This window comes from Phaethon aethereus, assembly GCF_964289735.1.
Source record: "Phaethon aethereus genome assembly, chromosome: 5".
NCBI lineage: Eukaryota > Metazoa > Chordata > Aves > Phaethontiformes > Phaethontidae > Phaethon > Phaethon aethereus.
Window position 1 is genome coordinate 61,157,191 of NC_138579.1, and position 27,498 is coordinate 61,184,688.

Genomic DNA, 27,498 nt, shown 5'->3' on the forward strand with positions numbered 1-27,498 from the left:
AGCACCAAACCCTTTCTCATTTTGGCAAGAGAGTTAGAAAAAGGGGAGCTCTCTGATTACTTGTTTTCATAGAATCATTGAAGTTGGAAGGGACCTTTAAAGGCCATCTAGCCCAATTGCCCTGCAGTGAGCAGGGACATCTTCAACTAGAGCAGATTGCTCAGAGCCCCGTCCAGCCTGACCCTGAATGTTTCCAGGGATGGGGCATCTCCCACCTCTCTGGGCAGCCTGTGCCAGTGTTTCACCACCCTCATTGTTTCTTGTTTCTTCAGTTCTGGTGTAACTTCTGATAATGTTTCTGCTTAGACTGTTTTGTGCATATGCAAGTGATTATGCCAGTTTTAAATTGCTCTGGCTAAGCTGTGCTCTTGGCCATAGCTTGTGCAACAGGAGAAAATTTCCTCAGTGTTGACTTTTGGCTGCAAGTTTAGAAGAATTCTTACCACCAAAACATTACTGGAGATGTATTTGCTGTGATGTAAATTCTGCTTAGGAAAAGCATCTGGACATTTGTTCGCTCTTTATCTGTTATCTAGCACTTAACACTGAACAAAAATTAAAGAAATCCTCAGGCTTCAGTGAAGCTTGTTCTTTTTGAAGCTGTAGGCTTGAGTTTATAAGGTTTTTATAACAGTCTTTGTGAAGTACATGTCATGACAGTACAAGTCTGTTATGTTTGAAACACTTGGATACCACTACTAACTTTTTGAACCTGGTTGTCCAGTTGCCATATGCTGTGTTTTTATGTTGGGTATGCAGTTTGAGGGTTTAATTATGTTAGGCAGAACCTGCTTTAACATGGCCTGTGTTTATCTTTTCTAGGAATAACATGCTTGGAAGTACTTGGTAGTGTTGATCACCTGTACCCCAGAACGAGAGCTCCAGCTTAATCTTTTTTAAACACTTCTCTGAGAACATGGGGGAAAACGATGATGAAAAATACAGTCAAGCTGGCCAGATATTTGAGAACTTTGTACAAGCATCAACATGCAAAGGTACCATTCAGGCCTTTAATATTCTCACTCGCCAACTTGAATTAGATCCTTTGGACAATAGAAACTTTTACACCAAACTGAAGTCAAGAGTGACCACGTGGAAGGCTAAAGCTTTGTGGAACAAGCTTGATAAAAGAGCAAGTCACAAAGAGTACAAACGTGGAAAATCTTGTATGAACACTAAGGTAAGTGGAGTTCAGTTTTGGATTTCATAACTTAGAATCTTTTAAACTTGTTTTTCTGCAGAAGCGAGGTTTTTACCATCCCATGCAATGTGTCCATTCATGTAAGCCTCCCTTTAATATACTTTTTTGAAACTATGTCTGATATCAACTGATTTTGACAGATTTTCATGTATTTTTGTTCTGCAAGTTTTGTGGAAACACAGCATGTAAGAGTGATCTTAAAAGGACCTTGCTCTACAGTCTGCTTCAGTCGTGGCAGAAAGGTTTTCTGCCCTCTTTAGGAATTGGTGTCAATCAGATGTAAGATGTAAACTCATGAGGCAGTAAGCTTCATTCATTCCAGGCTCACAAGAACTATTTGCTTTATTAAACAGGGTTTTGCAAGGTGCAAATAATAGCATATTCAGCAGGCTCCTCAGTTTGCTGCTTGGTGCATGCTCTAAGAGCCCAGGGCTGGCCAAATAAGTTTCATTTGTTCTCTGGAAAGTGCTGCTTGGAGGTCTGGGGGTCTGCCTCTGTCACCTAGCATTGATTTTAGTTGCTAAACAACAGCAAAAGAAAATCCTGCACTATTTATGGATTTAAATACTTTCCTGTAACTGCTTTGTTGCAAGCAGAATGTGAATGATTGCTACGTGGTAGTTACTGAAGGGGATGGTCTGCTTGGTTGTGGAAACAACAGGAAATCACCTTCTTTTCAGCAGAGCATGCAATACCATATTTTGATAGCGAGAACCATTGAACATTTGTCGACAAAACTGTACAAAACACTCTAGTTCATGCCACTTGTTTCATCTAGCTATCACAGAATGCATTTAATAGCTTTGTTTTGGAGCATTTTGCTTATTTAGTGCCAAGCGATGGCTAAAAGTTGCCCCAAGAAGGGTAAGTTTTAAGTGACATGACTCTAGAGGTAGAACAGAGAGGAAGAGCACACTGGAATGTAACTAGACACCAAACTGTGGAGGACTTTTTTATTAAAATGGTCACTGAAGTGTTATTTTATGGACTCGGTAGACAGGCAGTGTTGAAAATCTTTCTTCTTGTTTGCGTCATTGCATTGAAACTTCTCAAAAGCACCAGGGAGAAGGATGCATGTTACCTTCAGCACATAGAGGCCTCCGTTTTTATTTGTTCATTTTTAATAAGCTCCCAAAGATGATTAACTTTCTCTAAGGTAATAAATGTCCTTACTTCGGTTTTTGTTTTAAAATGAAGAGTGCCATTACAGCTAGTTGCACTGTTTTCCTGACAGCCTCTGTTTTCCTCCTTTCCTTTTTCCCTTTTTGACCTGTTTCCTTCCTCCCTTTTGTTCTTTTGAAAAGGCCTTGAACATATGTCATTGAGCATCTTTGTGATGAAAACGGACAGGAAAGGGAAGGAATGAGAGAGTGTCTGATGATTAACAAATTATAGGATATATTCCACTTACACCTCGCCTACACATACAGCTCCAGGTCCAAATTTCCATGGTTTAGTTTGGGGAAGTATTTGCAACACAAAAAAAGCTGGTTTAAGACCCATGTGAAATACAAAAATGAAGTCCTCCTCTCTCAAGTGTGACATTACAAAGCCAAGGTGTGGTTCTGCAAAGTTCTTAAGCAAAGTGATTAATTTTTATATATGGTGAGAAGACTCATGGAAATAAGTTGGTACATAAAATATAGCCCATGTAATGCTTTACAAGGTTGCCAAGCAGGAGGCTAATCAACACCTTCAGCAGTGCTGAAAGTATGGTATTACTGCTCTTTGAGATTAAAGATTTATTTTTAGTGGCATGGTGTAAGTATTTGCAGAAATTAATGGACATATCTATGATGCACATATGATCAAATTGCAAATGACTATAGAATGTCTGTATATGAACAATATGTGTATAGATATCCTGCGAAGTACTTGTAGATGTTCATTATGAACCTGGACCATGCCCAGACCTGCACTTCACTGTGTCATCACTGATTTAACGAGAGAAACATGAATCTTCAGATTGCTGCAAATGAAAGCAGTAACCGCAGTCTGTGGGCTCTGTGGGGATCTCTCCCAAACATTCCTTACACGTGAATCAGTCTGCTGTGAAAGCCTATCTATTCGACATGAGAGGAGACGTGTTGCAAGAAGGCTGCGGGCTCCCTGATGGCTGCAGTGGTGTACTCTGACAGCCCCACTTACAGATAAGGAATTCTCAGAAATGCTGGCAGTCCAACCAAAATGCCATTGCAGAGAGATTAGCTTACAATATACATGCCATGATTTTCCTTTGGCGAAACGGGTGATTTTAAGTTTCTGTCTGTCTTGCATGTTACGCCGGCTACCGCTTCAGTACTGAAGCAGGCACGCAGGAGTTAGCAGGCTAAATTCTGACAGCGGTGCCCAGCGCTCACCTCTGTGGTACTGCCTGGGGACTGGACTGGCTGAGGTAGATCAGTCCAGAGTAAAAATCTTACTTGTTAAAGCAGGATCACAAAATAAGCCAAGTGGATTTTTGCAACTGAAGTTCTGTACACAGAGCCAAGGTTGCTAGTAGGCATAATTTAAAAAAAAAAAAACAAACTTGAAGGCTTTTATATGAGGTTGTGGCTGTGAGCTCTGGATCTGTGTCTGCAGCTCACAGTTCTTAGATAAGGCTTTGCAATCTGTCTGGCTTCTTGCAATCTCCCCAATCTTTGGAGGAGATAAAGGAGGTGAAACACAATCAAACTACTTAGGTCTGGTTTTGTTTGTTTTTTTTAACTAACTGAGAATCTGCTGCCTCACCTGAAAACTGTTCATTTTTTGCACAGTATTTAAGATCTGAATGTTATGCTTGTTGATTTTTTTTTGTGTGTGTGTGTGCTTAAACTCTTCAGCCACACTTAAGTTACTCATTACAATATATACAAGTTTTATACATACAGAACGCTCCGCTCCAACTAAATAACAATAGTCCTGTGTCTTAACTGCTCTTGAAGAACATTGCCAAATATGGCTTTCAAAGTTTCTACAATGATAGGATTTTAAGCTGGGTGAATAAAACCGGTTGAACAAATGGTTCAAACCCACTGCTATTTCAGAATTGCCTTACTGTGGACATTATTTTCCCTTTAATTTGTTGTAGAAGGAAAAAACCCCCACCCCAAAATAAAACCAAAGTGCTGTAGAAAGACATGCACAGAAGTGGGGCAAAAAATGAACTTTTTTGAAACTGTAGGGGTCCACCCGTACCTGTGTTAAATTCTATGAAACACAGACTTTCTTCCATCACTAATTTGTAAAATGAGAATGAGTACTGTTCAGAATTGCTATTTCTGGAGCTGGCATTTGCACAGTTCACCAGTATTAGAGATACAGAAGGCTGTCCTAAGTAGGCAAAACTCTAGAAATTATACCTGTGGTTTTTGCAAATGTCTAGAAAAAGAGCACAAATTTATCCTGGCAAAGTTTCTTTCTCATTTTCATCTTTCACTAATCAGTGTGGAGTAGCATGCTTGGAATCTGTAATGATTATTTGGTTCTTCATGGAATGAAGCATAGCTAGAAAATTGGAGAAGATTAAAGATTGAACATAAGTTGTTCACCATGCTAGCAGTTTGACTGTCTCTCTAAATTCCTGAACATGCAAAATGTAATACAATGACAAACAAGAATTCATCCAGCTAGCTGCAGAGTGTATTCAGTGGCCTTTTTAAGACATACGTGAGTGTTCTCTAAACATTTCGTTGAACCTCTCCGTATGGAGTAGATTCTTTACTTGCACTTGATTTACTGGCAGTTTACCTGTGTAAATGATAGAAATATGTGCATGCACATATAAACGAGGCTTCCACTGATGAAGCATATTTGAGATATGTATGTATATGTATCAGAGGGTAGGACCTAGCTCATGCTGTGCACCTGAAAGTCTGGCTCTCCCATGACTGTAGATTCATGCTTGAGGAGAGCAGAGGTTGCTGCACATGAAAACATCCCAGACTTACTCTGAAGGGAGGTGTTGATTCTCTAAAGCAGGCAAATGTGATGTTGTCTTCCCCTTCAAATGCGTGTGCTGGTTTTTCAAAACACATGCTTATACTTGAGGAGAACTAAGGAAAATTTGTTTAAAGTGTTAACGTGTAATTAAAGCTCCCTTGGTAGCTAGTATTCCTCTCTCGATACACTGAATTTGGGATGATGGTGTTATGCATTGGAGAGAAGGCAATGGTGAATTCCTGTGCACGGCTTTGGTCTTCTGAGCATTGTCTCTATTGTAGAGCCCACGCTGGGCATGGTTCCTGGGCAGAGGACTTATACCATCTGAGCTGTGGTTTTGAGGCCTAACTGGACAACGTTAGCATAAAGCAAGTAAATACAATTGAGCTAAGAAGTTGAGTGTGCTGCGTATATAAATACATATGTGCATTTGTAGGTATATGTGTATATAGAATCATATAAATTCCTGAAAAACAAATTAAATTATCCTGAACTTGGTCTTTGGCCTCTCTAGTTTTCCTTGTTCCTGGACTTGGCCTCTCAAAGCTTGTTTTGTAATAGATTAGGTTCCCTTCCAAAAAAACCTCCTGTTGGGAAACTTACTGCAAGAGAATGACTCTAAAATTATTTATGACCATGTTTCCAGGGCTTATGTAAAAACAGTGGCCCTCTTCATGGTGTCATATGGTGTCAGTCTAGCCTGAACTCGGTGGCATTGGTGTCCCTGCTGTAGGAAGGGCTCCACGGGCTCCTCTGGAGCGGTGATGCTTTAGCTGAGGCAGCATTACAGAGAGCATGTGGCTTGAGGGGGGACGGGGGCGGAGGGGAGTCGGGGGCCAGGCTGTGAGTCAGCTGAGGAGGAGCCCTGGGTCAGAAGTGGAGATGGAGGTTTTGTGACTGAGTCAGCACCGGCTCTGAACCTCATCTCCCTCTGCTAACCACGCTGGCGTACCTGCGAGTGACAGCACGGGACAGTCTTTATCTGCCAAACCCTTTCTGCTCCTTTTCATATCGCATCCATTTCCAAGGCAAATGAATGCTTTGGGAGTTAATAAAACCTGCTTCGCCTGGTGCTCTTCCTGCAGAGTTGAGAAAGGGAGAGGTACTCCCGGATGCTCTGGGTGCTGCCATGTTATGTAGCCGTAGGGTAATCAGTGGGATAAGGGGTGGATACCAGGTCTCTCTCCTTGTTATTAGGTAGAAATTGGCTTCCTACCAGCCCTCAGTTGTTTACAAACATTCTACTCTGCAGTCTTGCCCCTCATAGGAAATGAGGCAGGTTGGCTTCTAGATGTCTTCCTCTCCCCTCTCTCCACCTTCCTCCGTAGTGCTAAACAAATACTTGTCTCTTAATTAAGCGAATCATTCAGCATGTATGAACCTGCTGGTATTGTGGCTGAACTTCCTCCTGAAGTGCTGGCATTTGTTGATCCTTCAGAGGCAACTCAGATTTTCAGCCAGTTTTGTCCTGGGCTGTGCATACTGGTACAGAAGCCAGTGAGTTTGTATGTTCAAGTGTCGTAATTGATGATGTCCCTTGAGACAAATATCTTTTTGGAAGAGAGTGATTGAATTGTAAGATGAAAGAAGGGAATGTTAGTTGTGCTCCAACTCAAATTCCCCCATTATAATGAAAAATTTAACCTGTTTATTCTGCAAAGAGCAAATATCCAGATGGCACATCACTTTTGCTGGACATACTAATCTCTACAAAATAATAATTGAAATGGGGAGATTTCCAAACCTGATAATCAGGGTTTATAATGAACACACCAAACTTATCTTAGATTTATTAGATAGCATTGCTAATTCTCTTTATTATAAAAAAATGCATTCCTGTGAAGGTCGTAAAACTTGAAACTAGAAGTTGACTACTGTATTTGTAGGAAGTTTAGTGAATGAGAGATTGTGACTTCTCACAAGAAGACATTCAGCTGCCTCTTTCTATTTAATCCAGACACACGGTGTTTGGATAGCGGAATCCAGAACCTATTGAGGTCTTGGGGGTATTAAGGACCACACATTCCACTGACTTTTGAAGTGGCACCTAGGTGTGTTTGGTACACTTGAAAGACGAGCTGTTTTGGTATCTATGCTTTGATTTTTGTCTTCTAGGATAGGACACCTAAAGCCTTGCTGTGGATTTCCATTGTAAATTTGTTTTTAAGAATTTTAATAAGTAATTTTTACAGAGTTATTTCAAAGTAGTAGAAGATACAGGACTAATGGGAATGAGTGGTAAGCAAGATTTGTTTGAGACTGGGGAGAAGCAGCAAATCACCTATGAACAGGCAGTGAAACCAGAGGTGTTGAACATTGTCTATGCATTCATTTCCCTAAAAATTTTTACAGAGGGATGGGGAGAAGCTTGGATGATGACAGGACACACAGCAGACAGGGTTCTTTGAAAACAAAACAAAGTGTTTGACTCTGAGCAGTGTTTTAAACTGAGATTGGGCCAAATTACGTCAGCAAAGGCAAATGCTTGGCATGTGATTTGGTAATGAAATCACTTTATTTTTATTATCCTACAGACATTTCCACAAACACACTATTTTTCAGATTTATCAGTCACGAAAAGCAATGAAGCCTGGCCAAAGTAACATAATCAGACAGTCTAAATAAGGCTTTTTCAGGCATTTGGGAATTTTAAAATTTTTGGCTTGCAAGATAACAGTAGCTTTACATCTGTACCTTTAACAGCACTGTGCTGTTTCTCTGTCCCTTGCTTAATGGCTTTGCAAGTAGACGACAGAAGGGAACTGTCCCACCCTGACCCGGTTTCCTAGATGTTTTGTGAGGATCCCCGCAGGGAGCCAGGGCCAGTGGCTTTCACACAGAACACTGCTATTGTCGCCACCAGCGGCTTAATGAAGGTCGAACGAAACAAAAGGTTGCGGCGGGGCGTGTTCCCGGAACTGCGGCTTTGCAGTGCTGTGGGCTCTGGCCGGGTGAAGCGCTGGGGCCGTGAGTCCGTCCAGCGGGCAGGGCGGTGGGCGTGGGGCGAGGCGCGCTCCTGCGCGGCCCCCGGCGCGCTCCTGCGTGGCCCCCGTGCTCTGCTCGGGTCGGGCCTTTCTCCTGGCCCCGACGGTGCCAGATGTGGTGGTTGCGGGTTTGTTTTTAGCTACGTTTCCAGCTTCACTCTGGTAATGTTTGTGTACTGATAAGTGAGGAAATACATAACTTTTTCTACCAAGAAGTGATTAAACGCTTGGCTGCTAAAAACCAGATTTCAGACAATAAGGCAATTTCCTGTCTCCTACAGTTCAGGTCCTTCCCGAGGTTCCCATGTCTGTCCTGAGAACCGGGGTTTTGGGGTTCTGATTGCTCTCTTTTCTGCTGATAAATCGAATTCTACATTATTTTCTGGTTTAGGCATTTGTGCAGATCACTTTTAACACGCTTCCAGTAGAAGATAAAATACCACAGTTTGAAGAGATGCTGTATAAGAAGTGAAAATCTAAAATATTTTAGTAGAAGCCGATTGTCTTAAACAAATAACAGAATTTCTATTTGTATTTTCTCTCTGGAAAGCCTTAACAGTGATGGAGCTGTGGTGGAAAAAAAAGTTTAACTGAGATCTGTTGTCATGACCAAGTAGAAATTCCCCTTTAATGCCCTTGAAACTGGGTTAACTTGCCTTACTTTCTTTGCTACAGTGTTTAAAGGTGGATTATTTTGTGTCAGTCCTCAATTCTCCTGTTCCTTAACGTGTCTATATTTACACACAAAACCTCTTTCTGTCTGCAAACAGCCTGATTTCTGCAAACTACTGTAGACATGTGTTTGCCATTTCAGGTCTCCAGGATATTCGTGTCTTAAGGCTATGTATCTGATGAAAAGTGCTTATTGAAAAATAAGCTGAGTTTACACCATAATGTGACATTATTATAGTTTTCCAATTCTTCAGTCTTTTAACCTTTTCCGCAGGTCAGGAATGTTTGGGTGAGTTGAAGCTGTATTTTGAAACAAACCTGGCAGGGGGGACAACCACCTATTTCTGTGGTGAAAAAGCCTTTGCAACTGAGAGCTGTTGTCCTGGCGGCTGGGCACGTTTTGCTTCAACTCTTCCTGACCTGGGAGAGTCTGGCAGGTACCCAAATGGGCCTTGGTTTCGTTCTAGGTCCTGGGTGATGGTGGAGAGGAGGACAAGCATTACATCATTTCGGCTAACACAAGAGCTATACTTCATATTTACAGAAGCTTTAAATTAGAAATATATATGAGCTATGGGCCTGTTATACTGGGAGGTGAGGCTTGAGGGACGAAACGATAATGGCAATAATGACTGGGGAAATGCATTAAGTGGGACTTCAGTGATTCCTGTTGCAGACTGTTACTTGTCATGCTTATTAAAAATTTGGGGGCTGGGTTGAGGAGGTGCAGATGTAACCAAACTGGAATGAGCTGCAAGTGCTTTGAAGTGCAGGATTAAAATTTTTTAAAATCTTAAAGTTGAAGAAATGGTCTGAGATCAAGAGGATAAAATTTCTAAAAGCTGCTAGAAAATTATGACGCTTCTAATGGAGTGCAACACCCAGAGAAAATTTGGAATATGCTGCAGAAAATCATCTGGTGCTTATAACAGACCACATATCAAGCCTGAGTCCATAGGGTTTAGTGCTGACCTAAGGAGAGCTGATTCTGGGAGGCAGTCTGAGGATACCTACAGTGTGTCAGGGATTGGGGTGGTTTCCTTCCCTTCTCGTCGGTGCAGGTGAAAACCCAGATAAAATATTTTGCTCTGTTTGAAGTAGGTGTTTATAGGTGAGAGGCAGATAAATGAGAGCAAGTCCAGAGTAGAGCAGCAAGAATGGTCTGAGCTTTAGAGAATGTGACCTGTAGGAGAGGCTTAAATACCTTCACCTGATCCAAAGAGGAACACTGCATAATTACTTGGAGCACAACCAGAACTGTTACTCATTACACCCTCTCTCTCTAATAGTCTGGCTAATACTGCTAGATCAAATTCTGATTAGTTTTTCAAAGTTTGCATTTTGCCTTGGACATTTGCTGCTTCTATTTCAGCCCTGAAGAACAGCCTGTGTTTCCCAAGGTCATGCCTGTTTCTGCTTAAGAAAGCAACGAAGAGATATTGCCTTGCTTGTCTTGCATCACTCTCTGCATTTGTTCATTTGAGTAAGATGCTAACCTAGAAGGAATTATGTGGTTATGCCACACTTTGAATCTTGCGTTGCTTACTTCCACTGCCCATTTGAATGAGTTACACGAGCAGCTTTAAAAGGACCTGTGCAACAGCAGTCACTCCTCTCTGGCTAGTGTCCACCTCCCCATCCTGCCTGTACGCTCTGCCATCCTCGCTGGATTTACAGTTCAGATAAAACAACTGCCCCAGGGTAACTTGCAACTGAGATTAGAAAACATTACAAGGGATGGTAGTGAGCTTCCTGCCAAGGACTACACACCCAGATCATTACTAACAAGTTATGCTGATCAGCAAGCCCTCAGTGGAAGGCAAAGGCATTTCTCTCATCTTTTTTTCCCTCCTTTTTCTCTTGTTTGGTTGTGTTTTAGCAAGGTAGGAAATAATTGCATAAGGTAGGAAGCCTTTTCTGATGGGTGAGGGCTGTTGTGACCAGGTCTGCAAGGGCTGGGCTGACTTGCTCGTCTCCTGCTTGGCTGTAGGCATCCGGGGCAGGACGTTCGCTACCTGTCAGCCCAGGTACAGCACTGGTAGTGGCAAAACAAGCGCAGCCGGTGTTGTTCAGGCAGGTGCCTCCATCTGAACTTCACCCTGGCTGGAATGTGAAAACAGAGTCATTAATAGGTGGCCATGTAAATAAACACTGATCTTCCATGTATGTTTATCTGCCTTCTGTTGTGTCGGATGTTGGTGTAAAGGAGACTATTACACCTTGTGATGTGCAACTTGCTGCCAAATTTTATGCGTTCAACTCTCTGCTGCTCTCTCTGAAGCATGTTCTGTTTCATATTTTTTCACTTTTTTTATATTTACTTCTATCTTTCAAGACTCTTTCCTTCAGTAATAAGGGCTGTTGCGTACCTTTTTTGTTTTCAGCCAAAAAGGTTTTGGAAATAAGAACTAGAGGAGCTGAAGTCTAATTTTTGCTGCGCTATATGCTGCCAGCAGCCTGGTTTGTTGGTTCTGTGTAAGTGCTGTTAATGTTCTCTGCTATCAGAAACCTTCCTAAAAAATGTTATGCTGAAGATACATTTTCTACGTCTAGTTGTTTGAACTGTTCAAGTCCATCTTGCTTGTTGACGCTGTTGGATGCCATATTGCTAAGAGGTGCTGGTTGGAGACCAGGCTGTAGCAATAGTGTGTGGTTTTTTTTTTTTTTAAAAACAAAACCCCCAATATACTATAACTTCTTCCTGTAGCAAAGCCATGGTTGTTGACCAACTTGCCTGCATGCTTTGGATGCCATAAAGCAGTGAGAAATCCCTTTCTCTGGGTCTGTAGACAAGTCTTCTACTGTCTTGTCAGCCCCTGACCCTGAAACCATGTGGAAGATTAATTGCAATGGCAATCTCACGGGTGTCACTACTCGCAAGGCTCCTCGGGCTCGAGGCTTGGTCTCTGCTTAGTCTCTGCTGTGCTTGGAGGTGAGGCTCTTGGTGCCTTTGTTTCTTCATGTCTGTTCACCAGTTCTCTACTTTCTGGATGAATTGTTTTGTGGTTTTGATTTGGGGTTTTTTTGCTAAGTTTTTAAGGATAGCCTTAAAGCATTATCTCAGTATGACAGGTATAAGCCTACAAAAAAAAAAAGGCAAGGTACTTAAATGCTGCCAACCATATTCATGACTAGGATAGTCAGGTAACATTCTTTCTGCAAGGTTTATTTAGTTTTCACTTTGATTGTTTAAGCAACTGGGCCAAAGAAAAGAAAGCAATCTCTTCTGGGGTTTGGGTGTGGTTTTTTTCCCTTGTTTTGATTACAGTGAAAGGCAGGTAAGAAAACAGCAAATACGCTTTTAATTCCAAAGGATGTTAGAGGGTTTATTTTGTGCTTTATTTGAGGAGATCTTTGGATTAAAGCACTTGCCTCATTTCTGGTAGATAACTTGTTTGTTTAAAATAGTATAACATTTCTTGTCAGATGATGTGCAGGTTTTCTTCAGGTAGCTGTGGTGCAGGGGAACTGAAATTTTCTAGAGCTACTTTTCTGTATTATGTCTATGAATTGCAGTTTTTAAAAATTGACTTTTATAAATTGTTGTAAAAGCTCTGAGATCAAGTCAACATATTTAAATATGACTGATGCTGCCTGAGAGCGCTCTTTGGGAAAGCTCCAAATAACAAAATCCTGATGCCTTTGGTGCATAAATGAGGGAACTCTTGACCTTCTAGCACACTGAATGTATACAGCCTTTCTTTAATGTGTTGTGTAGCAGACTACAAGTTTCCGATGTCTTTCATACCGTTGCTTTAATTTCAAACTATGGAAAGGCTTTTATATGCAAATCTAATATTAGTACATATATGTGAGAGACAAGGAGGATGAATGGACAAGTGTGTCCAAATTCATCCAGGAAAAATGAAGGCACGTGTTTTTTTCCATGCAGAAGCTTATCTTCCAAAAAGAAAAAAAAATCCCAATAAAGATGAGCCAAATGAATGCAATAAATGTACTAATGTTTCACTTCTGGCATTTTGACCCGATAAAACAGGAGGGCAATAAAGATAGATCCTCTGATCCCTGGATTGTGCCACGTCCAGCTGCGAGTGCAGCAACTGGGCCGTGTTGGGGAAATAGCTCTCTCCAAAATTGGCCTGGATTAGGTAGCCTCAAATCCACAATAGTCTTTTAAGAAGAAAAATAGCAATGTCTCTGTTTTTGCCAGTTGCTGATATGGGTGCTTTTGACCAGTGATGACAAAGCTGCTGATTTCTGAGGTGCCCAGCTGGGGGTACGAAGGGTAAGATACCGGGGGGATGGAAAGCAGCAATGGACTCGTCATGTTGCGCTTCCTGCAGCGGGACAGGGTGTTATTGCTGCGGCTGGTGGCAATTAGGGGTGCGGGAGCCTCGCTGTTCCCAGCTGGCTTTGAACTTCCCCAACAGTGGTATTTATGTGGTGTTCACTTTCCAAAAATGTCTGTTCAGCAAGATTCAACTAGTCTTAAAAATATTTTAAGGTAGATTTTTGGCACTATCTGTCGTGCATTTAAGTAGTGCTCATGTAATGCTTTGGAGAGTTAGGATCTCTTATTAAAATATATTTAACTGAGTTATTTTTGTCAAACGAAACGTTTTTAACCTTACTAATTTCTAAGGAGCTCAATAAAGCATATATTTTATTCTATTATACTATGTTTTAAAAATTACTTAATTTTTGTAGGATGAGTTTAATTAGCTCCTATACACCCCCCGCCTTTGATGTAAGAATTCATTTTTTTCTTTTAATATTTATACATGGTATAGATCTGTTAACCACAGAAATTTTGGGTATATGTTTTGGTATGTGGCCTCTTTCTAACAATGAAGAAAAGAGGTCTATAGAAGGGAGACAGCGCTGACCTAAAACAAGAATTATGTAGTCGAATGGACGCCTTTGAAATAACTGTCATATTTACCTACAGTTATCATCACCCTTCTTGACAAGGTGATGTTCTGTTGCTTTTTAGTAAAACCAGTTGTATAGGTACGGCAGCGTTCAAGTCGGGCAAGGCGCACAAGCATCTCCTGCAGTGCAGAGCGTGTTCATGCCAAACGTGCTGCACTTGCGTAGCTCCGGCGCGTCCGGTAACCGAGCTCTTGCGCATCCTGCGTTGGGGCCAGCGGCCGGGCTGGTTTGTAGAAAAGGAGATGACAGGCACTTTGTACGGGGGGGAAGGGGTCCATGTCTGGAGAGGCAGCAAGTACCTGAATAGGGTTGAGTTTAGGGGAGCAACCAGATATTGAAGTGCCTTGGTAGGCCAGGGCTGTAGCAAGGTTAGACTTGCATCTTAAGCTGTCAAAATGCGTCATGCCTATTGTGAGCTTAACCTTTTTTCTTCCTAGTATTTTTTTAATAAAGCTTTAGCTTTCCACATTTTTAAGGTTGTCTTGAAGTGGCAAATAGAAGTTATTTTTCAGTGGCTTCAATTACAATGTTTCAAACCCTTAAAAATGCTGCGGATTATTTAGTGGATTCAGGGTAGGTTTGAGTACGCTGTTGCATCCAGGGGCTGTCAATGAATTTATGTGATAAAATCTGAGACTACAAATGTGAGATGAACTGCAAGTCAGTAAGTCAGGAGTGTCCTACCGAGCAGTCCTATTTTTGCCAGAAGCATTTTCATATTTAGTAAAGGGGATGAAGTGAAAAGCATTGTGGTGGGGAGAGCTTCCCGCTGGAGCTTCTGGTAGCCGTCTGCCTTAGCTGCTTATGCAGCTGTTTCTCTTTGGAGCCTTTCCAGGGAAACAGTCATCGCTGATCCAGAAAATGTGTTGTTTCATTACATTTCGTGCTTATCTCGTGTTGCATCGCGTTTAGCTTTATCATGAATAAACATTTGCCCAAATCCGCGTAGGATGTAATCCTGTGGAGTCAGTCAAATTAATCCTTGGTGCATCCCGTCGCTTTGGGCATCGCACAAAGGCCAGGGCCGGTGTGAAGTCCCAGATCCGGTGGCCGTGGGAATGAGCACACCTGAGGCCCAGAGCAAACGACAGAAGAGGGTTTGCCGTGGGAAGGCAAAGCGTTCCGTCCCTCCGCGTCCTGCAGGCTGGGCGCTGGCAGAGCCTCCTGCCAGAGCCGCTGGGGCACCCGCAGCACCCGGGGAAAGCCGGCCCTTGGTGCTTGTTTCTGGCAGCGTGACCCATTCCCATAGGCTTTGGTTTCCAACTGGGGGTTTGCGTAAATGTTGCATATAAGCTAAAGGAAGTTAAATAATTTAGATGGATGGCTTTCACTGGTTTTTTCTTTTTTCAGTAGTATATGTGTGCGTTTCCACTGAAGAGTAGAAGTGGAGCTTCTGACTTAGCGTGCCTTAGGACAACGAAGGGTGTCCCTGTGTCTATGCGGTTGCTGTTGGGCTCGAGTCTAAAATTAATATCTTCTTTTTCACCTCCAAAACAAGTGAAACGCAGAAATGAGGAAAATCTTGAATTCCTGGAGCAATTGTAGCTTCTGTCTTCATATGAAGAACATATGGGGAGTCGATCGTAATTGAACACGCTTTTGTCTTCCAGGACTAATTTTAATGATTGGGTACCTTGGGCAGGAGAGGAGAGTGAAGGATTTAGAGTTGGATGGTAACAGGGTAATGCATTGAGCTACAAGGGGATTTGTCTATCCTTAACTGTGCAAAGAAGTGCTGCATGGTTGCATCCCCCACCCACATGCTACTACCAACTGGCAGGTTCTGTGACTGAGCATGTAAAAGCCACAAACTAACTTTTTTACACTTGTCAAGGCCAATGAGTAGATGCCGCCTTTCAATTATTAAAGTGGATGAGATTTTTGTGACTAGGTCATTGTGGAGTGTTATTTTGTTGTTTTTACACGTAGTGCTAGTATTCTTGCTCTGTCCCTTCTTTCTCTCAAAACCTCAGTTGTTTCTGTAAGCTTGCTTTACTGTGTGAAAACCAAGGGAGGCGTTCTGCAAATTCTCAGCTGTTAAACTGCGTATGCTTTTGCCAGCATGGGATGTAAGTGCCTGGATTCACAGGCTGCTGATTTAACAGTGGGGGACAGGCGGGGTTGCAAGAGGCCCCTACTTCACATCCCTCTCTCCCTTTCCTCCCCTTCTATTTTGTAAGTCATATATATGGTGAATTATATGCAGGAACTCATATCAAAAACCGCTGCTGAGCACTAAAGGCATTCTGCTTTCCGAGAGGTAACTTGTGGTGCCGTTTAGCTCAGTGCTAAGTGCCCTTATTCAGTGTAGAAACAGTTTCTGGAGATTTTCGAGGCACTGCCATTCTTAAGCATACTGATAGAGAGAAAGTAGCATCTCTTACAGTCAGATTGACCTTTGAGTAGAAGCAAACTTATGAGACATATGAAATGCTGTGTATGTTTATATTATTTCAGGTGAAACTTTCTGATATCTTTTAATTGTACCATGAAAAAAAAATTCATGATGTTTCTATTCTATTTCAGTCTGAGGATAAATAATGCAATGAGTACTGTGCTTGGTTATAGTGTGGGACAAGATTTATACAGAAACAAATAATTATCTTGCAGGGAAAAGTACAGTACTTTACTCTAGAAATATAGTATTTACTCATTAACTTAAGTAGACAACTTTTATAAAATATGCATGAGCTTATTAGTGTGTTATTTTGAAGTACAAAAATTTCCATGCTTTATTTAACGTGTATAATTTTAAACTGAAATAGTCCTAAGTTTGTCACTATGCAACCGTTACTGGCCTGTAAACTTGCATTAGTCCTCTTCAATGGGGAATTTTTTTACTGGTGTTCTAAAAATGCTCTTGCAGAAGTTTAACTCAAACCAGCATGTCCATTTACTTACAATAACTTATCGTAAGTGTAAAATTTTCATTGTCTCATATTGGTAATTAACGCTGTTCATATTCAGGCTGCTTGCAAGAAGAGTAGGTGGATTCAGCTGACATAAAATTCCCATGAAGAGTAGTCGTGCTGACCGCTGCTTGTAGGAGCCAGTGTTTATGGGCAGTCTTTTCAGTACTGCCTGTTACCGTGTAGCTAGAGTTTGGTGTGGGAAACTTGATGTACGTCACCTTACTCGGTCCTGCTGCTGCTGAGGTGATGGAGCGCAGGCGTGCCCGTGCAGCGCAAGCCCCGTCCGGCCGCGTGCAGGGCGTTTGCGGCTCCCAGCTCTTCTCCCCTTGGCTGGGGGGCTCGTGGGCGCAGCGCTGGGCTGCTGTGAGGGGCAGGGAACAGCCCCATTGGAGTCCGTGTCCCGTCTCCCTCTGTGCGTTTCCTCCTCTAGAGGATGTGTGCTCAATATTTTAAGCATTTATAAGCATTTTAAAATCACGTGCTTTAATCTGCCACATGAATGCGTAAGTGTGTTTTCTCCATCCTTATTTATTCTTGCTGTACTTATGCCTGTTCCTGTCTTGTTGTAATGTGGGTGCTGTTCTTGGGGAATGCATTAAATTTAATGAAGCTTCTCACTTGACAGGAAGTATTTACATTCATTTGCAAGCAGAAGATCAGCCCTTCATACTAGAGGTTTTCACTGAGAAAAATGCCTTCTCTCAATATTGCTATCTTGAACTAACATAGTCCTGGTAGTAAAACAGGATACGCATCCAACTTGATACTGATTCTTCAGGCAGGTCACAGAAGACTGGTCGTGATGTTATTCTTGGGTAAGCTGCCCTGTAATCTAGACAAGTCTTCTCCTTTCATATCCAGCCTGAACAAGAAATACGCAAAACCTCCTTGTCAGTCCTCTTCAGCAACTGTTACTTTGAATAATTTGCAGAAGATGCTTTGAAAAGTCAAAATTACCCTTTACTTTCTTCGGAGATGATCTGGCACCAGTAAAAGACAGTTGAGCTGTGAATGGTGATGTGGATGTCAAGAAACCATTGGCGTTTGTCCAAGGCTGTTTGTTACATTTCAGGATTGATCATTTGAGACTTCCTATGTGACATCAGAGTTGTCATGATCTGTGTTTAAAATGCAAGAAATTAATTTCGAAAGCAGGCCCTGGTGAGGCAGGAGACTGGCATAACAGGAGGTGAGAATAGGAAGCCATTCAAGGTTTGTTGTAGGCTGGCTACAAGACTTTATTTGCAAGCGGAGAGCTGGGAGGGGAATGCAGGGACAGGACAGTGGTACGGTCCCCTTCCTTATTTAATAAAGATAGGAACATAAACACAGTAAGAATTACCTTTGCAAGGGTTTTGTGCTAGTTTTGACCCCAGAAGTTTCAAAAAAAGGTGACAAAGTGCCAAGAGTAAGCTCTACACCAGCAGGAAGCGTCCTTAATAAATCAAAGAACAAATAGTTCTGGGATAGATAAATATGTTTATGGAAGGTAACCATGGATGATGGCAAATATACAGCCATTTTTCACAGTGTCTCTAGGCAATTAGGAAGATATTTTGTCCATCCTGATAGGAGGAGGGGAGAGAGCAGAATCCTCCTTAAAATTGTAGCATACTGTGGTGCAGAGCACCAGCAGAAACTAACAGTGTTTTCTGTGTGGGTTTTATTACTTGGCAGGATCCACTATGACTAAATCTCAAAAGACTGCTTTTTTTTTTTGAATTGCATTTATTTATATATAATATAGTTTGTTAGCCAAAACAACCACCCCACCTTATCAAACCATGTATGGTCTTTATTTGTAAAATGTTTCTAACTGCTTGCTGAACATTACTGGAAAACTGTGTAGCTGTGAAGGCAGCCACTTACTTGTGGCTCAGAGTTCCCATGTTAATCACAGCAAGCATGTGCAGAAGAGAGCTGACCCAAACTCCAGCAGTGATCCTCTTCAGTCAGGATAACATCTGCACTCTATTTTCTTCCTTTATATAATTACATCTGTTGATGTTTTCTTAATATCTAGCATGCAGTGAGGAGTGTTCTTCTGAAATTATGAATTAAATATGTTCTTTTAAGAGGAAGAAAGCCAAGTGGCTAATGCAACAACCTCATCTTAACTTATTTGATACCTCTAGTTAACAAAACAGTTGCCTAAAGCAAAAGCACCTCACAGGAGCTCCTCGTTCAGTGGGAATTTATTCAAATCATTTATCGAATTTAAAAAAAATTGCACTTTCATTATTAGGTTGGACAAAAGTCATGGACGAAAGTCAGCATCAGATAATTTTTGCTTAAGTTGTTAAGTTAGAAAGCAAAATAAATAAATGACTATTTTATGAAATTGAAATGTAACGGGAACCAGACTTGTGTCCAACAAGCCTTCCAGATACAGTCCGTGCTTGCTTTGAAACAGTCACCACCGTCTGGCGCCGCATGCGGGACGCACAGGAGCATGTCTGGCGTGTGAGGTAACGCGTTTGGATTTGCGAGGCAGCGCGGCTTGGCCTCGCGGCCAGCGCTCGCCCCTCCACCCAGGCCCACCTCGTCCCTCCCTGCCCGAGCCCGTGCTTGCACTGGTGGCGTGGGTGGTGTGAAGTCGCTGTGCCCGTTGGGGGTGGCTTTGCGGGGAGGTGTGGAACAGCAATGTTGCCCAGCTATAAGGCTGTTTCTAATCAGTTTTTAGTAAGCAGTCAGGAAAATGTCAGCATTAGATATGTTTGGGTTTTTTAATTAGTTTGCTTTCTGGAAATCCTTTGCTTGTTACCCTGTGAAAACTTAACAGCTGTCAACTAACAGTTGAGCGAGAACGCTCGGTAATCGTTTCCGAAGTGGCTCTTCTGAGGGTGCTCAAACTTAGGTACGAGCTCCTAGAACGTGGTTGTCCTGAAGGTGAGGATGTTGACCACTGGGTGACGTAGAACAGGGCAGGCTGAGTTCCTCGGCTCTGGTGAAGCAGGACAAGGCTGCTGACTTCTCTCGACCTGCCCGGCTTCGCAGCAGTAGGTGAACTAGGCTGTTACATTGAGGACATGCCCTTGCTCGAAAGAGAGTAACCGATATTGTAAGACTACTGGCTTATCATAGATTTGTCAAACAAGCCTGGCAAACGTACACCAATTTCCTCTTCAAAATAAAAAAAAAGCCTACAGCAAAACCACTCACTTCCTTTCCCCTCCCGTTTACATAGCTGTAATTCTGTTTACTGCAAGCACTTTCGAAATGCTAAATGTGAGTGGGCTAGAAGTGTGCAAGCAGGTGCTCAAAAGTGTTTGACTTTTTGCTGTTTCTTCTCTTACATCTTTTTATCAGAGGCTTTTATGTCTGCATGAAGCACAGTTCGTGCTGTTGTATAAATTGACTGAACATGCGAACAAAATTTGCATGTTTATTGGTTTAAATAGATGCCTTGCATACACTCTGTGGCATAAGTCCAGCTGAGTGTCAAGTCCTACTGTAAGAGTAAGTTAGAAACTGTGTGGGAGTCAATGCAAAACCCTGTGTAAGATGACTCCTTTTTCTCTGGTAGTGTTTAATTATTGGAGGTGGCCCATGTGGCTTGCGGACTGCCATAGAACTTGCCTTCTTGGGAGCCAAAGTTGTCGTCGTGGAGAAGCGGGACACTTTTTCAAGAAACAATGTGTTGCATCTCTGGCCGTTTACAATCCACGACCTCCGGGGACTGGGAGCAAAGAAATTTTATGGAAAATTCTGTGCAGGATCTATTGATCACATCAGTAAGTATCTGAGGGCATGGGTACTCTTCAGGTAAGAGGTGTACTGAGGTCAGAAGATTAGTGGAGACTTTCTTTATTTGGCAGAAGGCTCAGCTGCCTTAGACGTGTGGGTGCGTGCACACACGCAGAGGAAGAAAACTTGTCTTATTTAAGCAAAATGCCAATTGAGCAAATGACAGTCTTATGGAGCAGCTTATTTGTTAGTCTGGATTTGTTAAATGATAGGTAGGAAGAATATAGATACTTATTCTAGTATGTTGAAGGTAGATACAGCCCTTAATCTAATTATAAAATATGAAAAAGTGGGATATTTTACAGGGAAATATGCCATAAAATCCTAAAATGGTCAACATATTTGTTAGCAGATCATTTAAATATCATTAAGAAGGAAAGCTCTAAAGTGTTCTAAAACTCACCGAAATGAGTTTTATTGCCTATGAGACTGTGCTGCAAGAGGGAAGTGAGACGGAAGAGAACAACATCCTGTGGTGGTTGCTACATTGGCATTCATCGCAGTATGGAAGAAATAACGCTGCATGCTTGTGTTAACAATGAATATCAGTTGGGTGGCAATGCTGGTAGCAGCTGTGATTACTTACATATTAAATATATCTTTGTTACTCGCTGTCTACAGGTATTCGACAACTTCAACTTATCCTCTTCAAAGTTGCACTTATACTAGGAGTTGAAATCCATGTGAATCTAGAATTCGTGAAGGTCTTGGAACCTCCTGAAGATCAAGAAAACCAAAGTATTGTTTATCGTAATCTAGTTCTGTTCACAGTAACTTCTTTTCACGTCAGGCATTATATGAAATCATTCAAGGTAGTGGGCTTTTGTTTAAAGAAATGGGAGTTTTTTGCCCTTCTTATTGAGCTAGGTTTGCTATCTGCAGTTGTGGCATGATAAGTGTAGTTGTGACAGAGCACTGATAACTCTTAAAATACGACCCAGTCTGAGAAGTTGAGGTTTTGCACTATGCCTTCTGGCGTGCGTTTGAGGCTTTGTAGGGAGTCTGGTGTGGCTTTTTGGTATCTTCTTGCAAAAACAATTTTTGACTGATAATATAAATATTGAGGATGGATTGAGCTCCCTGGGCCTCATTTTGCCTTCACATTTGATATAACTCCCATGGGCACACAGACTCTTATCAGCCAACTTATGCAAGGTTTTTAAACAAAATAGGGAAAGATTTCTCATTCCTTTTTATATTTTGTTTTTTAAGATTAGTATTTAGGGTATAGTAGAAACAGAATATTTTAAAATTTTACTTTAATTAAAATACTATGGTATGTCTTTTTAAATGGTCATATAGTGACAGTAGAACAAATATACTGTTTTAAGTAGTTAAAGCCTATATAATTTTTAAATATGGACAATACAAACATTTTCATATAGTCAGCTTTGTGTTAATGCAAAAATTAAATTTAGATTTGTGAGTATGCTTCTGTTTAATTTTTATTTAGAAGACAATTAAAAGTATTGACGATGTGATGCTATGTTTCTTCTTTTAACACCCAGCCCTTCCTTGCTGTAACCATCTATGTGTACTGTCCTGATAAGGACAGTGATAATGTGAGGCTATTTCTGTAAGAATGAAGTGCTCAAGCATATTCTTGTGAAAGTTTAGTGCACTAGGTGATCCAGATGAAGGCTTCCTTTTTTTTATTTATCAATTTACGAGCTTGACACCTTGCTAATACAGCCTGAACGAAGCTTTTGCTGCAGCAGAACTTCCCTCCATCAGACCAAGGCAGAATTCAGCTCTGTGTGAATAAGAAACAAGCCATTTATCTTAATGCCCTTTCTTCAGAGTCTGAAATCACTTTTCCATTGTATTACTGATGAACAAATCAATATTATTCTTTGTGTTTTTAGAGGTAGGTTGGAGGGCTGAATTTCTCCCGGTGGATCACCCTTTGTCAGAGTATGAATTTGATGTTATTATTGGTGCAGATGGCCGCAGGAACACGTTAGAAGGTAGGTGAATGTCTGCTTTTAGCCTTATTAATGGTCTTTAAGGTATTTTGGAAGGCCTGAAAGTCAGAGGAGAGCATAAAGCAACAGGCTACCTTTCAGTCCACTGAAGTCTGTGTGGAAACTATTTTTATGGGATATTTCCTGCTTTTGTTGTTAAGTTGTAGCTCAAAATGAAGACATTTAATGTCATTGAGAATCAGCATATTGCCTACAAAATGCATCATGATGCCATTGGGCTTGCTTCAAGGTTAAGAAATTATGATGATTTAACTTTAAGGAGGCTTTAAGATATGTGTCGGGAATTGCATAGTCTTTGCTGTTGTGCCATAAATTTGCACTGTATGTTTGAACTAATGACCAAAACATGACTGACAGGTATTTAATGAAGGCATCAGAGGTATTGCTCTTTTATGAAGGTGATTTAACTTCAGAAGCAGTTACTTTGGAAATGATACCAAAAGATAATAAATAACTCTAAGGTGGGGGGGAGAGGGGGGAAATGCTTCATGAACCTGAGTCGCTGCTGAGAATTCAGACCACCTGAGCTGTCTGTCTTAGTGAGACACCAGCTAAGCTGCTCCTGTATCACATAAACAAACCTGCCTCTTAATTACTTATTCCCCTTGTAGCTTTAAGTTTCAGTTCGCTAAGTACACTCTTTCCTGTTTTATTAGCTTCCTAGTTAAGCCCTTATAATACTCTATTGGAAACTTCCCCACACTGTTGTCCAGCTATCCACCACAAAGACTGTTAAATAGTCAGGTATCAGCAAAAAAAAAATTATTCCTACCTCAGCTGCAGACTGTATTGAGAAGTTAATGGCTATCGTAGTACCGGGGTCTAAGGGAATATTTGGTGCCCTGAAGATTGTTTACGTGCAGAAGCAGGTATTGTCATATTACATCTATCCCAGTGAAATAACAAGAGCATATCAAGAAGCACAGAGACAAAAATTCATAGCTATTTTATTTGTTCTTAAAGTACACATTCTCTGAAAAGTCATCTGCAGTTAGCTAAAAATACCCCAAGGACCCTCTGTCCTACTTCAGAATTTACTTATCGATTAAGGGGAAGACACAGAGGCAAAAACTTAAATGTGTGATGGCAACATTGTGGTTTAGTGGGCTTTTTTTTGTGAAAAGAGGAAGCTGGGATGGAGCCAGAGAGCAAGTAACTTTGTAGTCAGTCTCACTTTGGAAATATAACAGTTAAGCCACTGAATATTTTTTCAACCCCTAATATCTTTGAAAAACCTCATTAGCTGGTAGTGTGTGCATCTAAGCACTGCTATAGAGGTTTCTATTTTTCAAATCTTTCTCTGCTGCTTTTGACTGACGATCTCTTGCATGTTTTTTCATAAGCTATAGTTTATATAGTTCACCACCTATATAGCAAAAATCTTATTTGCTATTTAGAATGTTAAAAATATTTCTCTCCATTAAATTTGATCTGCTCCATTTCCAATCTGTTTTTCTTTAGTCATCATTTGTCCTTAACTTCTTCCCATGTTCAACTTCTTCCCGTAGGTCACCTCTAGACTTTTTTTTTTGATGAGACTTTATCTTGAATGCAGTACAGCTCCAGTTTTGTATCTGGAAGTGGGGAGAAAAGGCTCTTTGTATTCAAGGGAGTTTTGGAGGAATGATGGAATCTGTTGATATGTTGTTTGAAGTGTAGGACTAGACATAGGAAAGACGGAGCTGCCTGGAGCTGACCCTCTCTGAAGGTCCAATGTGAAGTTTCCAGTGTTTTTAATTCTTTTCTTTGCTTATCAGGTTTCAGGAGGAAGGAGTTTCGTGGAAAGCTGGCTATAGCTATTACTGCCAATTTTATAAACAGAAATACAACTGCAGAAGCCAAGGTGGAAGAAATCAGTGGTGTTGCTTTCATCTTCAATCAGAAGTTCTTCCAGGACCTTAAAGAGGAAACGGGTGGGTGCATCCTTGTTTTTTGCACAACCAGCTGAGAGGAACTCTTTGTGCCTGGCCACCCCTCCTATTCCTATTAACATCAATTTAAATATATTGTATATAAAAAAAAAGTGATAAAATGCTGTTGATGCCAGAATCTTGCAGATGGAGGTGTCCATTTACGGTACAGTGGGATTTTTTTTTTTAGCTTGGGCGTTGCCACATCATAGCTTGTTTTGATGTTTAAATTTTTCTCAACTGTAAAAATGTCTGCTATGTTGAACAAATTTAGAAGAGAATTTTCAGTGCCCAGAGATTTCCCTTAAGACCTGGTTTGTTTTGTTTGTATCCGTTCACATACTGAACAGCTTAAACCCTGTGAAAGTCTCTGCCCTTCTGGGAGGAGTTTATTCTTGCTTTTTGATGTGTAGATCTGATAAACTGAAAAGAATCTACCATAAATACTTAAAATATAAACTGTGAAATACGTCTTTATGAAAAGGGGTTTCAGAATAATTGCATCCACTGTCACTACAAGCATTTCCATTCTTGATTTACAGCTGATTTTTATTATTATTATTATTGTTATAATAGAAACCAAAACTCCTGGCTAGACCCAATGCCAGAGCCCTAGCAACCTAAAAAACCCTTTGTTCTCTTGGCTTCCCTTCTCTACCTCAGAAGAGTGTTAACGCTGTAGTTAGCTTTGCTGTTCCTAAAAGGATGCTAAATAACTTTAAATTATGCTGAGACAAACTCTTGTGGGGTAAGGCCAATCTCTTCTCTTGTTTGTTTTGTTTTATAGCATGTTGTCAACTAATGTTTCATCCCAGCTGGGAAAGTGAATGTACCCCAAGAAGGAGACATCTGGGGGGACCATCACATGTAGTTAGCAAATGACAGAGACGATGCACTGTACTCGATAATAAATGTATTATCTCTTTTTCAGGAATTGACCTGGAGAATATTGTTTACTATAAAGATAGCACTCATTATTTTGTGATGACAGCAAAAAAGCAGAGTCTTCTGGACAAAGGAGTGATTATTAACGTATGTAAAAATGCTGGCTAAAACCCTATTTTATTTTCTTGGCACAGAGTAAGTGTGAAAATCTGCATAAATGTTGTGTGTTATAGAGGATGTTTATAGACTTACTAATCACTTCATTAAAGCTCAGGTCACTTAGATCTTACTCTGGCTTCCTGTTTCTTGTTTTTTTCCCCCTCCAGTCAGCACAAGGTTTCTGTAGAGAACTAAAACCAATGCTTCCTCAATTTTTCAGTTCTGAAACTGGCTGAAATGGGATCTTGACTTACCTTGGAAATACATGGTTTGGTCATCACACCAGAAAATAAAAACCTCATTTATTTAAAGGTGAACTTAGCACAGCTATGTCCAGTTTTGTCAGGCAAATAAGGAAGCATTAAAACCTACCCCAGGCTAAGTTGCAAATTCTCTAAAGTGGGTGAAATGTGATAGAAGGAGGCTATAAACATGATGGCCTGAACTTTCAAAGGTACTTGGGTCTGAGGCCTTTTAAACTTTTTTCTGTTTTTCTTTTTCCTCCTTCTGTAAGATGTAGGGGTTTATTTTCTTTTTGTTTCTAGAAAGTGTTTTGGCACCATTTAAATGCCTCTTCCTGGAAACCCAAGAGAGGTCAATTTTTCTTGTGAAGTAAGACAGTGCCAAAACAGTCGAGTATCATTTCCCGAAGGAAGTACTCCTGGGGAGCTATCAGAAGGCTGCTTGGCTTTCCGATGGGACCACTTGGCTCGGTGCCATGGTTTCTCGTCCTTTTGGAGGAGCGGGTCCCCCAGGGCAGAGCAGCTGTCCTTGCCTAGCTGGGGCGGGAGGGGGCCGAGGGGCTGCTGTTGTAGGTGGGAGCAGTCCCAGGAGATCTGTGGGAAGTTTGGAGAAGAGGAGCAGCAGCTGTGGCCTGTCAGAGCTGTTTTCCTGACCTGTTCAGGTCTGAGTGGGGAAAAAAAAAACCTCACCAAAACAAAAACCCCCACAACCCCAACTCTGTCTAAAACAACTGGGCTAACAGCAGTTCTGTGGTATCATCCCTGCGATTAGGGGTCTCATCCACGATTAAGCTGTAAATAGAAACTGCCTTATTAATAATCACTGGCTCTAAGTAGGATGACCTGTAAAGGCAGGGTCCTTCAACACACTGGCCAAAAAACCCCCCAGGCCAAAATAGTTCAAAGCTTCTGTGATCCAAGTTTGAATGTGGTGTTACTGAGATGTTCAGTCAAACCTTCAGGCTGAGACCCGTGCGTCGTGTCGTCAGTAGGTCGGTATTTCTGCTCTTGTGTGGTTTCAGACGTGGGGTGCACACATGCAAAAAGCATTGCAGTGATGATGATAACATCTTTTGATGGGAGGGAAGTAATGTTATGAAAATAACACATAACTGAGGAACTGGGAGGCACTATAATATTCTGTTACAAATAAAGCTGCTTATTCAGTAGAGAGTTCTGTCTGGGGTAGTACTGTAACCTGTGTTTGTGCATTAACTTCTTGGAGGAGATGACAAATATCCTTGGATCTCTATGGTGTGAGATGTGTGGTTGCCACTCCTGCTATGAGACTGCAGTGTTCCAATCCGCAGAGGGTGGCTGGAGCATCTAATCCTACATGCTTCTCTCCTTACAGGACTATATTGATACCGAGTTGCTCCTCTGTGGGGAAAATGTGAACCAGAGCAATTTGCTGTCGTACGCCAGAGAAGCTGCTGACTTTGCAACCAATTACCAGCTGCCTTCCCTGGATTTTGCAATTAATCACTATGGGCAGCCAGATGTAGCAATGTTTGATTTTACTTCCATGTATGCATCTGAAAATGCTGCACTAGTGAGAGAGAGGCACAGACATCAGCTCCTGGTGGCGCTTGTTGGAGATAGTTTGCTTGAGGTATATCCTGGAATGTCTTCCGAGTAGTTTTGTGTTTTTATTTTCTTTCTTACTCCAGCCATTCGATCTATCCTCCAAAACACACTGTTCTCTCTTGCATGTCCTGAAACAATGATACCTTCTTTGGAATAGTTTTTTTCCCCTTTTTTTTTTATGCCACAGTTTGTCATAACTAATGCTTGGCTGGCAGTCTCTGGCTGAGATCCCGTTTTCTTTATGCAAGTTGTATTTCTGTCTGAAAACTGAGCTGTGTGTCCTCAGCTTGGGTGCATGGCATAATTTTCCTGACTTCCATCACAGAGAAAAACTTGGTCCAAATTTTTACTGCAGTCTCTTTGCCTTAATATATTCTCTTTTCTCTTTCTGAAGTGA

The 27,498-nt window shown here is 41.3% G+C and overlaps 1 protein-coding gene across 1 annotated transcript in view; it reads left to right on the forward strand.

The window, feature by feature from the left end:
• Window positions 1-916: 916 nt before the first annotated feature.
• The window catches only part of MICAL2 (microtubule associated monooxygenase, calponin and LIM domain containing 2), a gene marked incomplete at both ends in the record, with an annotated part of 108,230 nt that continues 81,648 nt past the window's right edge, over window positions 917-27,498 (forward strand). Inside the window, 7 exons of the mRNA XM_082000681.1 lie at window positions 917-1,180; window positions 20,113-20,320; window positions 20,955-21,071; window positions 22,199-22,300; window positions 24,076-24,231; window positions 25,160-25,260; window positions 26,869-27,126. Coding sequence (XP_081856807.1) covers window positions 917-1,180; window positions 20,113-20,320; window positions 20,955-21,071; window positions 22,199-22,300; window positions 24,076-24,231; window positions 25,160-25,260; window positions 26,869-27,126 — 1,206 coding nt within the window. The remainder of the gene's footprint in view (window positions 1,181-20,112; window positions 20,321-20,954; window positions 21,072-22,198; window positions 22,301-24,075; window positions 24,232-25,159; window positions 25,261-26,868; window positions 27,127-27,498) is intronic.